Below are 15161 nucleotides of genomic sequence, written 5' to 3' on the forward strand. Positions count from 1 at the left end.
AAATACCTTTAATGTCAAGCACCAGTTGGTCGCTGAGGTATGAGCTGATGGTTCCATCCTCACTGAGTTTCCACTTTTGCCTGTCCTTCCCATGTTCTGCCCAGAGCGCGACTTTGGCCCCAGGCACATCTCTGCCACCAATGACATCCAGACAGGCATTGTTAGCCTAAGAAACAAGAAGAGAAGTGAGATCCAGGCCACAAAGCCACAGTTTTGTGTCTGACTTCTTTCTGTTTCAGGCACCGAGCATATTGCAGTAATCGTGCTATAGTGGGCAACAAGCCTGGCAAGCAAGCTAGTAACAGATTATTCAGCAATTGACCAGTTGCTTGATCAAAGCTGGTGGTCTTTGTTACTTCAGGTGTTTCTTATGTTAAAACATCAGCTTTTTATATTAATAACAGACTATCAAGTGCAGCATTAATACAAAATCACTTGCTTTCTTTGCATATTACTTTTCAGAGAAACTCCTGACTCTTTAGAGGTAATGAACTTAAACTTGCAACTTTAGACAAAACCAGGTTTCTACTTCCAGGAACATCAGTCACATAAGACAGATGTGAAAGTAGCTCAACATGCCAAAGCAGACAGATCAAATCTGTCTCTACATAGTAGGAGGAGGTAGGTTGTAAGAGTTTCGATTTAAGATGCATGGGAGAGGCCAAAAGCTATCCTGGTGTTAATACTAGCCTACAGTAAAGGCAAGAAGCGAAGGTGAAAGGACAGCAGGTGACAGAACCCACCCACTTCCAGCATCTGGAAACTCACCTTGGATTTGAAGAGTCCACGACAGTAGTGCCAGATCTGGGTATTCTTGCCATTATATGGGGACGCACATACTGATGTTGCTCTTATATCTGCTAGGCTTCCAGTGACTGTCAGATACTTACCTTGGGCTCGGTTCTTCACTCTGAGGTACACTGCTGGCTGAAATAGTGTGAAGGAAGATAATTAACAACACAGAGATTAAGAAAGTATATGTGAGAATGCCTCTTGTCCATTTTATAACAGTTTTTTAAAGTATATGTTCCATTTCCAGTTTCAGATGAGGATGAAACTCCAGGTTTTTTTTGGAAACAAATATGCATGTAAAGCAGCAGTGTTTTTCACAGGCAGATAGACAGCTGTAAGCAGCAATGGTAGATATGGGTTTTTTAAAAATGTATTTATGCCTATAGAACTAATTTCTGTGATACGCAAATCTCTCTAGTTCAGCACATTTCACTCATTCCAAGGCCAGTAAAATGGGCTGTAATCCACAAGCTGCTTATTCTTAGGACACAAAACTTACTAAGTCATACATCCAGCAACCTCAAACTCCATTAACTGGAATATATGGCAGAGAAGTTACACCATGACTTTTGAACATGGAAAACAGAGTACTGGCTTGGCATCCCTGTTTACTCAAAAAAAGAAGAGATTTTGTAGGGCTACTACAGGAATCCAGCTTTTGCTCTGTTAGTCACCCGTGGTGGCACAAATAAAGGGCAGCTCTGCTAGAACCCCAGCCGAAGCATATTTTTCTTCCAGGAGCTTTGAATCTCCTTTTTTCCCCACATTAAGACAAACCCTAAGGTACAAAAAAGCCTCTCTCCCACCAAGCATCCATAAACTAATGTGTATTAGTATAGTGTATAGTTATTCATAATACGATCCCTTTCTTGTAAAGAAGTCACTGAGCAAAATTTGTGTATCTCATTTTGCGTAAGTTTCAAATGTTTCACTTTTTCTTGCACTACCTCTTACACTGGCAAACTTGACTGTTTTTGTAATTTGTAATGGAGCCAGAAGGAAGAAATATGAAGTGATGCAGGTTTGTAGTATTACTCCAGCCTCAAAAAAACCTACCATATGCCCACAAAAGTGTCAATCACAGGCAGCTGACTGCACAAACTCAAGGAAGTCCTCAGTTTGCAGAGTTTAAAACAAAACAAAACCAAAAAAATAATCACACAAACCCCAAATGCCCAAGTCCCAGCAAAGTAGCTGAAGTAGGCCTTTATAACTCTACTCACTGTTGCAGTGTAAAAAAGGATGCTACCAAATACAAAAGCTCTTCAGATTGCTGGCTGAAGAGAGAATTGTGTTTTTAAGATCAGCAAAAATTATTTTCATTACTATTTGCAAAAACGGAGCCAAAATGGGATCCTTTGGTTACCATTTCATGGAGCTGTCAACTTCTTGGACTAACAAATCACTGGGGGGTGGAGGCAGATAATGCATAACTAATGCTAGGGACAATTATTTTTGTTCACTGCAACATTTCCCCAGTTGAATCTAGTGTTTAAAAATAAAGCAGCATTTGTCACTAAGCAGAAACAATTTGTTTTGTGAGAAGCAGAGCTAACAAAAAACTCTTTTCCAGCGGAGTTACTGCTCACATTCCTCGCCACTCTCCCTGTCCTTTGCCTATCTGCCCAGATGCTGCCCTCCCACAGCTGTGTGGCTGGGCACACGGCAACATGTGCTTTGAGTGGTTTGGGGCTTATGTGTGTCACTGATTACGTGATGCGTCTTAGAAAGGCAGAGAAGCACAATTGTACCTGCTTTTCCTTGAATGAGGGGCATTTATCTCAGTCTTGCTTCTCTACCTACCTTTCATAAAGCTCCTAAGAACTTTGTGGTTTTGAGACCTGAATCTTTGAATGAGATTGAAATTGGCATTACTTGGGGTGAGGCAGAGAGTGAAAACCTGGTGGGACTGCATAAACGTTGCTTCTTTTGGAAATCCAGGCTACAGCACGGTAACATTTGTTCTTGCTTCCATTTATGTTAATTATGAAACAAACCAATATAGAATTGGTTTTCTCATTATTATTGTTGTATAGCAAAGAAGTAAAAATAGAGCATCTACAGAACATGCTAATGAGCCATTCAGAAAAACAAAACTTGGCTCCAAGAAACTAGGAATTCTTTCCCTTTAGTAGCCCAATAACTGCCACTGGAAGAATTTTCTGCTTCAGTAATCTTCCAGTAGGTCCTTCCGGCTGTCATCATTTGGCCTGATTTAAGGAGTACAATGCACTCTACTTAGTGGTAGAGCTGATACTTGTGCACTAATACCTGTCCAAAAAAAAAAAAAATTGTCCTTGTACACTGTTACACTACCTGCTTCATAGGACGAAGGGAGCCAATTACTTTCCAGCCACTGTGTTCATTCCAGTTTGAAATCTCACTGGGCTCCAGCAGAATCTGCTTTCCTAAAAAATTACATCCTTCATACGCAATCCACCTGGATACAAAAAAAGACTGTATGTTAACCATAGCAAAACTAAACTACAGGCTTGTGTTCAGGACTGTGCTCTTGAAAGCCCCCAAACCTGTCCACAGTAGTGATAATATCAAACTTGTATTACCATGTTGCAAAATGCCATCCATTTCAGTGCTTTAAGACCTGTTTTCTGTTTGTCTGCTTAAGACTTGTAAATTCCACTCCCTGCCCCACCCAAATTTTTTGTACAAATGTGAGAACCTCTGCATGAACCCAGATGGGAATAATACATTGTTTCAGTAGGCATGCATTAGGAAACTAATAAGCCACCCACCAGACTGCACTACGTGCAGCTTTGCCTGCTTGTAAGTATTAATTATGAGAGGATCTTGTCCAATGTTTCCTTTTGTTACAGTTAAAGCTTTCTGTAGCTGTTCCACTTGTCTGAAAACACATGCAAAATATTTACTCCAAAACCTATACATTGCTGTGACAGACTTTCCTGTAGTGAACATATCTGAGCCATGGACATGGCTGAATAAATACTTTGTTAACACAGAGTTAAAGCATCAGCACATATATATCCCTTGTTATCTAGACATCTGCTCAGTAGATAATGTGCTGCTGCTTATAAAGGCAGCCTCAGGATCACAGATTGGTTTTGTTTATATCAATAGGACATTGTTGTGCACAGTGAATCCTAAATGCTTGGCTCATTAACTCATCTGAACACAAAGCAAATACTGGTTTCCCCACATTACCTGTTTTACAGGTCAGCTGCCAAGAGCAGGAGGGATGGCTGCACTCTTAAGTCAGTGAGAAAACATCCATAAACAGTGCTCACAGCACCTGTAATTTACTTTTCCCCATTGTGCATAATTTGGGGAAACTGACAACCAGCCTTGCTTAGGACTCCACGGAGGCTAACATGTGCCAACTGTGAAATGCCTTGTAACGAGGCTGTATCACCGTTTCTTCAAATTAAGTCCCATACCTCCTGACTAACAGGTATTCACAGCAGCCTGACCACCACTGTGTGTTCCTTATATTTCTAGCACATTCCTGACTTTTTTCTTGCAATGCCTTCTGTGAAGTTACTGAGAATTCACTGTTAACGTTGTTCTCAGAGCATCAGTCTCACTGGAAATGTAGTTTCTGTTGCCAAAGCAGACATTTATAGGAAACAGAGAGGGGAAGGACTGTTACAGTAATAACCATCTGAAGCCAGGGTGGGCTTCTGGCATTCAGCAACACAGACAAAACACATCTCGGCTTTCAGGCAGACCAGCAGCCTCCGCTGTGCCATCTTTCCCACACCCTGGACCACCTCAACCCCAGCCCCCTTCGCCAAGCCACAGTCCACGCTTATGCCATTTCTGACTGAGGTGGTCAGTTGGCTCAGGAAGGATCCTTGTACCTAAGCCTGGCAGCACGATGCCATTGGTATAGGTACACAAATCTTTGTCATTGTCTAAAGCTCACAGTAGGCTTTGCGGCAAGGAGCCAAAAAACCTCTAAATCCACCTTCCTGAACTCTTGATCACAGATAAGGCAGATAAACCCTCTAGGACATCCCACAGACTTCCCACAGTCACCTGCCACCCTCAACCTTTAAGCTACCTATCTGCAGTGTGGGATGGGGACAGGCTGTGGAGGTCTGTTTCCTGGGGAGCATCACAAGGAGCTCAGAGAAAGTCCAGCCATTCTGCCCTGACCCTTCCCAGAGACAGAGAACTGGCTAACCTGGCTTGGATACTCAGAAATGAACAGCAAGATAGAGAAGGGGCTGGACAGTTGTGCTCACTCTCCCATGCTTTTCTACTATGTGGTCCCAAAGCCATCACCCTTTCTTTACAGCCAGCTGCACAGGCAAAATGATTTAATTTCCAGTGTCACACCCCTGATGAGAGGGCAGAGGAAGGTCATAAAGAGACATTCCCCAACAGGACACACTTCAGACTCTAACACCTCCACAGAGGCATGAAGGTGTACACACTCCCACCAGAAATGTCAGGTGTTTCTCCTGAAGAAGGCCCTTCCTCCTCTAAACTAGCACAGATCACAAGGAATGCACGTTTGCTGTTCTCAGCCTCAAAGGGCAGCTGCTTAGCACTCTCACCTGGGGCACCTCAAGACAACAGCAGCAGATGATCACTATGTATTTTCAGCAAGGGCTCAGGATGGAAGTGGCACAGATATTAGGGACTAGAGTTTATAGTGAATTGACAAAGCTCTGTGGGGAAGCTTATATTCACTATGGGCCCACAGCTAAAGTCAACAGCTACTGACTGCTCTTAAAGAAAGGGAGGTTCAATCCTTAACCAACCTTTCAAAACACTTGTGTGAAATTCCTGAAAGAAAACAGTCCACAGTGCTCCGGAGCATTAGCTAGGTCAGCTTAGCCTTTGTACCAACCTCAAAAAATCAGAGGAGCACTTAGCAGTGTTATCACTCGTATCCATAGAAGGTTTTGACTTCCAGGTAGTAACAGACTTGATGCGTTTGAAAAATTCATCATAAGAATCACAACAGAGATATACCTAAGCTGTGAACAGTCTACACTAACTCATTGCCCAATTAGTTCAAATTTTGCATGGTTTTGTGTCATTCCGTAAAACCTCTCACGAAAATTACAGCCTTGTCTATGTGAGAAAGGTGGGAAAAAGATTAAAAATAAACACAGGAAACATGTGTTGCATTAGAAGAATAGCAGTTTCCAGTCACCTGCAGGATAAGACTCTGCAAGTTATTTGTTGTTGCTGTGGATGCGGAGGCTGAAAACCTAGCCAAGACAGAATACTTGGGGATCTTCTCCAAAAGGTGAAAGGGGGAGATGCGGAAGAGGTTAGAAGGTCACTTCTGCAGATGTAAAATGGTTTTCACAAAAGACCCTGGGTGTGTATTCAGACTCATGAAGGCGGGTTAAACTAACAACAGAAGCAAATTACTGTTCCAGCTGTCAGATCTGCCCCAAGCTTCTCTCAGAAGTTGCTGCCTCTTTGGCAGCTGATCATCATGTCAAGCAAGCTTCACTGAACCACCCCAGTAGTTTAAGTTGGATCACTGCAGTTTATAGCTGGTATTTTACAGCCAGTTAATAAAGGCAGTCCAAGTTTACTCTACCTGTCTTTGTAAGTCAGCAATCAAAACTTATTTACTTTTGGTTCCTGGCTTGAACAATGGGCTCTGTTGTTTATTACTCCATAGGGATAAAAGGATGATTCTTACAGGGGAAAATACACCCTCTGCCCAGAGTTTTTGTTCATTTTGAGTCCTGATACAAAAAGAGGGTCTAGCATTCAACCACATTTTAAGATTTTATATTGTCTTAAAATAGAAGTTAGAACATAAAACACATCCTATGAAAAAAGGCAGTAATCGGGAGAAAATGCATCCTCATTATTTAGCTCCTATAATGCAAAACTGACAAGAATATTTCTTCCATACTTACAATCCACTTTTCACCCATACAGACTGAGTGTAAAAATGAAGGTCCTCATTCAAAACAGAATTGATGGGTTCACTGAAGTGCAGCTCTCTGCCCTTGCAGCATTCCAGAGCGAACAGACTGATGGAGGGCTCAGCAAAAACCTTGGCGGGGGGCAGGGGAGGAAGGAGAAAAAAAAGCAAAGTTTTACTAGGAATAGTCTAACTTCAGTTGTTAGGCACGATGCACACATTTGCCCACTTCAATTTAATTTCCACATGCTTTTGGGTTAGATCATGCTCCCTCAGCAAATGTAACAGCAAGGAAAAAAAAAAAGTACATCCACCAAAGCACACAGAGCTAAAACATACTGGATTTATCAGTGGCTTTGTCATCAGAGTATAGTGCCCCACTGACACAGGCCAGACACAGTGAGTTGCTTTGAGATGCAGAAAGGCCTCTGTTCGCATTTGAAAAAATCTCTTTTTGATCCGATTTATATCATCAGGACCTTGATTCCTTTTCATAAATCCAGTTTATCTATTTATTGATGGAACAGGTTACAGCAGTAGTTTTCAGGGTGATCTTTAGTTTTCATCTAAAGTAGCGAGGCAAATCACAAGACTTCAATTAGCAGTGGATCACTGGAAAAATCTTAGGGATCTACAAATTGGAAAAGGTTAAAAATGTCAAAACTAAAAAGTTCTCAATGTTTTTAAGACATTGCTATTTTTCTTCTGACAATCTTGAAGAAATAGTGTAATTAATAACCCCTCTAATCTCCTGTAGAATTGAAACATTTTTCACTTATGTCCTTTTCTACAGTTGAGACATTGCCTATGAAAGCAAATAAAAAAGATCAGTTTGCACAAAAATGTGGTACAGCTGTAAGATCAGCAGAAAAGCAGAGAGAACAGATTTAAATACACAAAGCCTGTGCCTTAGTACAAGGAACACTTGTAGAATTTTTCAGCATTTTTAACCTAAAACCACAAGGGAAGTATCATAACCAAAATCATAAGCACTTGTAATTTGTATCTTGATGGAGCTGGTAAAAGAAGGGGGAATAGGTCTGAATAACTGCTTCAATTAGCAGCCTCTCCAGGGAAGTCACCTTGTTCTTATGTTACCCTGAGATAGCCGGCCCAGGCAAAAGGTACAATTTCTTCTGCAGCAAAGACATGGCCTCAGGTGGAATGATCTTGAATTAAAGTTGACACAGGCACTAAGTAATTAAGAGAACTTAACTTTCATGTTTGAAGAGGCACATGTATTGTAGTGAAGTGTCTCTGAAGAGCTCAGTGGTGATTCAGGACTTACAAATTTACTGGCACTGACTCAGTGCACTTGGTATGTAGCCGATTGTTCAAATCCTGCCTCAGAGAAATTGCTTTCCTCTGCGGGACAATGTAAATCATGCAACAGTGCATGGACAGGGAGTTTGCCGAGACATTTTAAAGAGACGGGGATCATCCAACCGGAGAGATTTTTAAAGCCCACTGCACTCCTAAAAAAACTAATGTTACAAAACAGGAAGAGATTAAAACCCATAATGTTTTTCTTTTGCAATGTCAGTTCTTCTCAACTGCCTTCTGCTGGATTAGGTGGGTCAAATTTATAGTGTGTGTCTAAAGGCTTACTTTGAAATCTAGACCAGCAGACCTAGTGCCGGCAGCTACTTCTCAGGTTGCTTTGCTGGGCAAGGCAGTATGACCACACTCCAGTTTGCAAAAGCCTACTCCCTTGGCACTGGCTTTCACCTGAGTGGACACCAGAAGCCATGTCCAGAACAGGTTCAACAAGGAAAATTTTCACAAGTGCGTTAGTAAGCATGGGAAACACCATTTGGCATCCTTGTTGTTAGACATTGTTACCAAAGCCTAAAATTTATCCCGCTGTTGCAATATTCAACACCTTAAGAGACAGGGATGCTGTACTAGATGGAAGAATCATCTGATCCAGCATATCCATTTATACACCAAGAATCAGAAGAGCAAACTGGTGAAGTCAATTAAAATGACTCTAGCTCTCATGTGGTTGAGACTGTTTGAACTCAAAGGGCCTGAGAAAGCCCTGTCCGGTTGCTCAGAGTCCCAGCCTGTGGGTACGCAGCAAACATTGCATCTATGACACACATAACTGATCAAAGGGACTGATACCACCTTTCCAGTGAGACCTCAGGACTCCACTGATCTTGGCACAGATGTGAAGCACAGAAAACATGCTGCTGTCTCAAGCACTGAAGCTCTCATATTTCCATAACCATATATAGAACAATGAGCTGATTACTCACTTTATATATACCATTTTATACCAACAGCTGGCAGCAGTGACTTGGTCTGGCTTTTTTTCTCTGATTTTGTTTTCATAGCTCCATGGAAACTACCAACAGTAAAAAACAAGGTTTTGAGGCTATGCTGTTACACTTACTAAAGGCATCTTACTCCCACCCTTCCTTGCAGAATGCTGAGGTACACTTTCACCCATTTTCAGGGTGAAGAGTCATCACCAATAGGTGAGCATGAGACTGACAGGATCAGCTTTCTTCACCAAGGCCCAATCCTGACAGGCCAGGGAGGAACAGGGCTCTCCAAGAGCCAGAGAAAGGGCAACCAGGCAGAGAACACAAAAGGGGACAACCTCAGATTGTGGTGTTGTTTTAGGCGGACCCCAGTCCCCGATTTTAAAAGTTGAGCTAAACACCTCTACATTTACCCATGATTGGCAAGTCATTGCCATGTCTAGGTCAGGATTACTTTAGCTTTCTTTCATAATTATTTCAAGGAAAATACCTGAAATACCATCCTTTGGGGAAAGCTTGCCAACTGCAGGAATAACAAAGCGCTAAAGAATTACTTTACTTGATCTTTGTGTGTTAAGGAATGAATTGCCTTGCTTAAACCAGCACCAATAAAGTTTCAAGAGGTTTTGCTTGTCGTGATTTTTTAATGCCAGTGTGCAGGGAGAAATTTGAAGAGATTTAATATATTCAAGAAGCCGGTGATTAAGGAAGGCTATATTTACATAGCATTTCAAGATATAAGCAGCCTTGTGAACTGTTATATAGTGATATTCTTTACTTAACAGGTGTGGTAGTCTATGGCTAATACAGCACATGCTGCCATGAAAATGACACAGCTTTTTTTCCCTCCCCACAGTGTGATTTCAGAGGCTGAAAAGTAAGCCATGGAAATCAACACAGTAAAAACCTCTTGCACAGTTCAACTCAGCGCAGACTTTGCCCTCAGTGACTTCCACCTCTTTTTAAGGGAAAGAAGCTGTGCACCGCAAATTTTTCACTATTCAGAATTTTATACTTTACCAGTTCAGAAAAAAATGCAACGCAAGCCTGATGTGTTTGATATTAAACAAAGATCAGTGCAAGATGAACTTCCTTTCAAATGCCTTTTGTTTGCAGTGCAAGGCTTAGATGCTTGACCCACTGAAAAGCAATAGTGTACAGTCACAAAGCAGCTAACCAAAAGACGCTACAACTGAAAACCAAGTGCAGAAGTGAATTTGCACACCCGCTTATAATAAAAACAAGTACAGTTTTAGCTATGGAAAACATACAGATAATTTTTCATTATGAATTTTGTGAAAATTATTACTAATAAAGCCTTTTTGAGAAGGGGTCACCCCAAAACATACTTTTCCTCGTACCTTTTTTTTTGCAAACTTAGATTTTGCAAACTTTGATGGGAAAGCCTCAAGAAGGCAAAGAAAGAAATCCACAGGGCCAGACTAAAGCATGACTGTAACCCAGTCATGGGAAGGTTTGGTACATTTCCCCACTTTGCATCCCTGCTGACCTGTTGCTATGCAAACAGCATTCGCCAGAGCCTTAACTGGAGGAGACTCCACAGCTGTATTACAACATCCTTGGAAAAATCTTTACTCTTCAATCTTGGCTAACTCATCATTTACAACCACCTTTACTGCACTGCGCTCACCTGGCTACTCCCTTCAGTGTCGGAAGGATGCCTGGCTGAGAGGAACATGGTGCTGGATGACGGTAACACCCATGGTCCAGTCCCAGCTACTCAAAATGACTCATTGCCTGGCCCTGGGAAACACCGATTAATGTTTGTATCTGATTTCATTATTTGCCTCACAGGAATTCTGGGGAGATTAGTTAACACCTGTATTTAACTTAGAAAAGATAATCAATACAGAAATACAGGAACTATCATGATCAATCAGAGCAAGAATAAGGAATGCCTCAAAAGAAAATGGGAGGGGGAAAAAAAAATTGCATTGCACAAACTACAACCCAGATCTCGTTTTTGTTTTTAGAAACTATGAGACTGGTTTAACTTTAGGGCTGAAGTTAACATTTTAGAAGAAAAACCAATTACTGTAACAGTCCTGGATAGTCTTGTCCATATAAGTCACACCAAATATTACAGAGAGTGTCACAAACCAACATGCCTGAGAAAAGGCAGCACTAGAGCTGAACTCCTCATTGTAAGAACATCTTGTAAGGGTCTCTATCCCAAAAGATTAACCTCTTCAAGCAACAAACACCTGACAAATGCCCCATTAACCAACCATGGCCTTATATACGGCCCAACTGACTTCACGCACTCTCTTGCAGCCAGGTGAACTGCCCATGCTTTCCTTTTCATGAATTCACAGCAATCGAAAAGGCAAGTCTTTGCTGATGCAGGCAAAGAAACCTACACCTCTGCAGCAAATGCAGCAATGCTCAAACTGCACTATGTTTACCCCCCTGCAGAACAGCTATTAACAACAATACCAGCAAGTTTCATCAAGAAGCTTTTCTTAAAGAGTGCTTTGGGATTTTTAGATGAAAGGAGATGATGAAAGGCAAGTTATATTAGGTTCCAGTGCTCTACTACTACTATATAGATGTGTACCTTTCTAATGTTAAGTGGGCTTCCAACGTGTGTAACTGCCTGTTCACTTAAAGAGATAACATTCCTGTGAGATACACTTTTTAGCATATTTTCCCCACTTAGAAAATAGTACATGAAAAAAATTCGTTGGTCTTTCAGAAGCACTCCCCTTTTCAGAAGGAAAGAGGCCATATAACATATTGCTGCTTGATATGCGATCTGGATTAATACATGGATATTGCAACACTATTTTTCCTCTCACAATACGGAAAACAAAGGACGTTATTTTCTCAATATCAAGGTACATATATGCTTTGTTTCTTCTTTGTATCCTCTCATTAACTTATAGCTTTTCCTAAACGCTCCCAGAAGGACAAAACAGTCCAGTCTGAATTTGAGTAAAATGGAACAGTAGGGAAAAAATACAGGTAGGGCCTCCTGAAGATTTAGTTCTATTGTATTATATGCCTCAGAAAATAAGCCAAGATGGGAAAGAGGTTCCTGGGAATAAGGGAACACCTTCCCCACTCTCCTTACGAACCTGCCTAACTTTTGGTTTGCTACATCCTGAAAAACAGTAGAGGAAACTGGTTACAAAGATGTGCTTAATTCCTCTATGATGCCAGTGCATAATAAATGGAGAAATAACCAAAGTGGAACCATGTTAATTTGTATTTCTTGAGAAGTGGGGAAGTGTGTGCATGGAGAGGGTGGGGGTAGCATGTCATACTTAAATGATAACTTCACTTTTCAGCAAAGTACCCATAAAACATCCCTCCAAGAGCTAAAGGTTAGAACAAATCTAGCCAACCTAAAACACTGTCATCACAGCGAAGAAATCAGACCATCACTAGTCTGAGCCTGTTTTCTTATCCAAATTCTTTTTGTGAGGCTCTAAAAGTTTTGGGTTTTTTCTATTCTAATTGGGCCAACTCAGTGATTTAGAATGAGATTTTTCATTTTTTTAACATAATTAAGTTCTTAAACAAGCAAACTATATTTCTGGCAATTTTCAAAATAAAAACTCCAAAGTTTACTTTCAAAAAAAAAACCCAACAAACCCAAACCCAAAAAACACCGATGTAGGGGTCGGCGTTCGGAAGATCTCGCGTTGTCACGGAAAGTTAGAGGGTTAGTCGCAGCCTTGTGATGTACCTGTAACCCCACCTCCCCTTGTTAGTATAAAAGGAATTAACTGCGCAATAAAAGGCGGAAGTTGGCGCTCACACTGCGTGTGTTATCTGTCTCTTTCCCTGGTCCGGGCCGACCAGTGATCTAAGTGTGGCACCTTGATATGTAGCGAATGCTACACACCACCACCAAAAAAAACCCCAAACAAAAAAAAAACAAAACTTTTTTTTTAAATTTAGAACATTTACTATATTTGTTTGCATCAAAGCTGTGTTTTCCAGAGAACAAGTATTCCCTCAAATCCTTTCCTTATCTTCAATTGGTTGATCTATTTTCAAAAAAATCAGTAAAGGCTTTGCAGAAGTTCTTAGCTGTTTCATATAGATTAAGGCGTTACTGATACCTTACTTGGCCACAAAAATCCCACTGCAGCCTTACAGTGTTGTTCCATCAGGGCACAAAAGCACACCCATGCCACGAAGGAATACCACAAACACGTAATTTCAGTCCTCAAACTCTCCTTCCAAAACGGAGAGTCCAGAAATCTTATGGCAGCTGACAACATCCAAAAAGCCCCTCAAAACTGTTAGATTTTGAATGAAAACTCAAAAAGTTACACTGAAGGTATTGCTACATGCAATAGCAAAAACGTTGCTAGATGTTCCTTTTAGTTACCAGAACAGATAGGAACAGAAAGGGCATCTTGATTCAGGGTTGGATGCAGAAATCAGTGTGGATGCCCAGCCAAGGTGCACACCCTGCAGGTGTGAGTGACCTGTGCTGACCGCTACATTTCATAGCTACTTTGGACTTAGCCCCACACAAAGAATCTACATTCTTACATACGTCCTGCAGATAAAGGCCCAGACTTGGGACTTCACTGAGCTGTACAATATCAAGGTAACATATAGTTAATTATCATTACAATCTTGCAAATGAGAAAGGGACTAGCCAGATCCTGTGTCCCCATTTCCTCCAGATTTGTTCTCCTATTCCAAAGGACTGGGTGAAACAATCTACTTCTAAAATATATAGCTAGACCACACCTACACCACTCAATGGACTTTGACAATGGTTTCCAAATCCTGGTAGTGAGCTAGCCTTACGAGTCCTTTGTGCTGCTAAAAGTGTATTTTTTTTTTCCCCTCTGCCAGTGCCACACATAGGTCTCTACTTCTAGTCAACACTTTGGATGCAGAAACCTCACACACTAAAGCAACATCTGGCTCCCTCTAGCATGAGAGTCCTTCCAACAGTTACACTTGCAGAAAATACATCTCTCTTAAAGGACAGCAGGAGACAATGCACATTCAGGGTTTGGTGTTGGGGTTAAACATTCTCCCTCTTACACATGAGCTACTGAGATACCTTAGGTCTGAAATTGGGCTGGTATTTAAAGCTGAACAATAGAAGGAGTTCCCAATGTCACAACTGAATTCAGTAAAGCTATACAACAATGCCACTTGGGAATACGCTTGCTGCTCTCTTGAATGAGCTAGCAGAAATATCTTGTAATAAAAAGGGCTCTATTCCAAGAACAGTACACTGCGGACAATGCACAGAATTAACTATGGCTGTTTCTGACCACTGACCAAACTTACTGCTGCGTGCTTAACATCACGTCTGTACTACACAATACCTCTAAGCCCTGTCCTGTGCGATTAGCATATACAATGTGTTAGCGGCTGATGAGGGCATTTCTATTTGTAAAACAGGTGTGGTTCAATAGCATTTTATGCTGTTTAGTGCCTCAATTTTGTGAAATACAAGGGCTCCTATTTGCAAGAGAGGAACTGAACTAAGAGGTGCAAGCTTCCCACACATAACCTGCCAAACACACTTCTTCCAGGGCCTGGCCCTCAGTAATCAAGGGCTGACAGTAGCTTCCTACTATGCCAAAGTGCATAGTTACTTTCCTGTGAGATTACAGGCTGAGGGATTTGGATGAGACCTACCATTTCATGTCAAAACTTCACTCTGATTTAGCAGAGCAGAGTCCAAAAGCCTCATGTGAAAAGGAGATCTTTAATCTGAAAATCAGGCTCTCAGCAGGTGGGAAGCTATAGCTCCACTGAAGTCACTGTATCTATGTAACCTAGCGAAAAGACCAGCTCTCAAACTCAAGTTGTACATCCTTCCCACCACGTCCATGGCTGTTGGTATCTGGGTTCTTTTTGCTTTGTTTTTTTTAATCTGTTCACAAATGGACAAAAAAAACCCTTAACACTTGAAGAAAACTGAATTGAGTAATCCTTAAAGTCTAGTTTCGTAAGAGTTAAATTGAAGGGCACATGTCACATAGACTGAGTTTGTGTTCTCTGATCAGGGAAGGAGGAAGAGTTTTGGGGAAGTTGGTCATTGCTAGAGGGGAGTGGGCAGAGCAGCCACTTGCTTCTCTCTTACCAACAGTGTTATGGCCAGCTTATCTTGGATGCTCTTGCATAGAAGCACATCAAGATATGGAATAAAGGCACAGACATGAGAGCAAGACTCTAGAGGCCTATGTCCTATGTGCAGAATTACAATAGGACGT

The 15161-nt window shown here is 41.4% G+C and overlaps 1 protein-coding gene across 1 annotated transcript in view; it reads right to left on the bottom strand.

The window, feature by feature from the left end:
• The window catches only part of CRYBG3 (crystallin beta-gamma domain containing 3), a 99189-nt gene that overhangs the window by 3981 nt on the left and 80047 nt on the right, over positions 1-15161 (bottom strand). The window contains exons 18-21 of the mRNA XM_075034041.1: positions 6663-6802; positions 3109-3232; positions 769-927; positions 7-166 (exon numbers count right to left, since the gene is read on the bottom strand). Coding sequence (XP_074890142.1) covers positions 7-166; positions 769-927; positions 3109-3232; positions 6663-6802 — 583 coding nt within the window. The remainder of the gene's footprint in view (positions 1-6; positions 167-768; positions 928-3108; positions 3233-6662; positions 6803-15161) is intronic.

Source organism: Buteo buteo, chromosome 8 (assembly GCF_964188355.1).
Source record: "Buteo buteo chromosome 8, bButBut1.hap1.1, whole genome shotgun sequence".
In the NCBI taxonomy this organism is placed as follows: domain Eukaryota; kingdom Metazoa; phylum Chordata; class Aves; order Accipitriformes; family Accipitridae; genus Buteo; species Buteo buteo.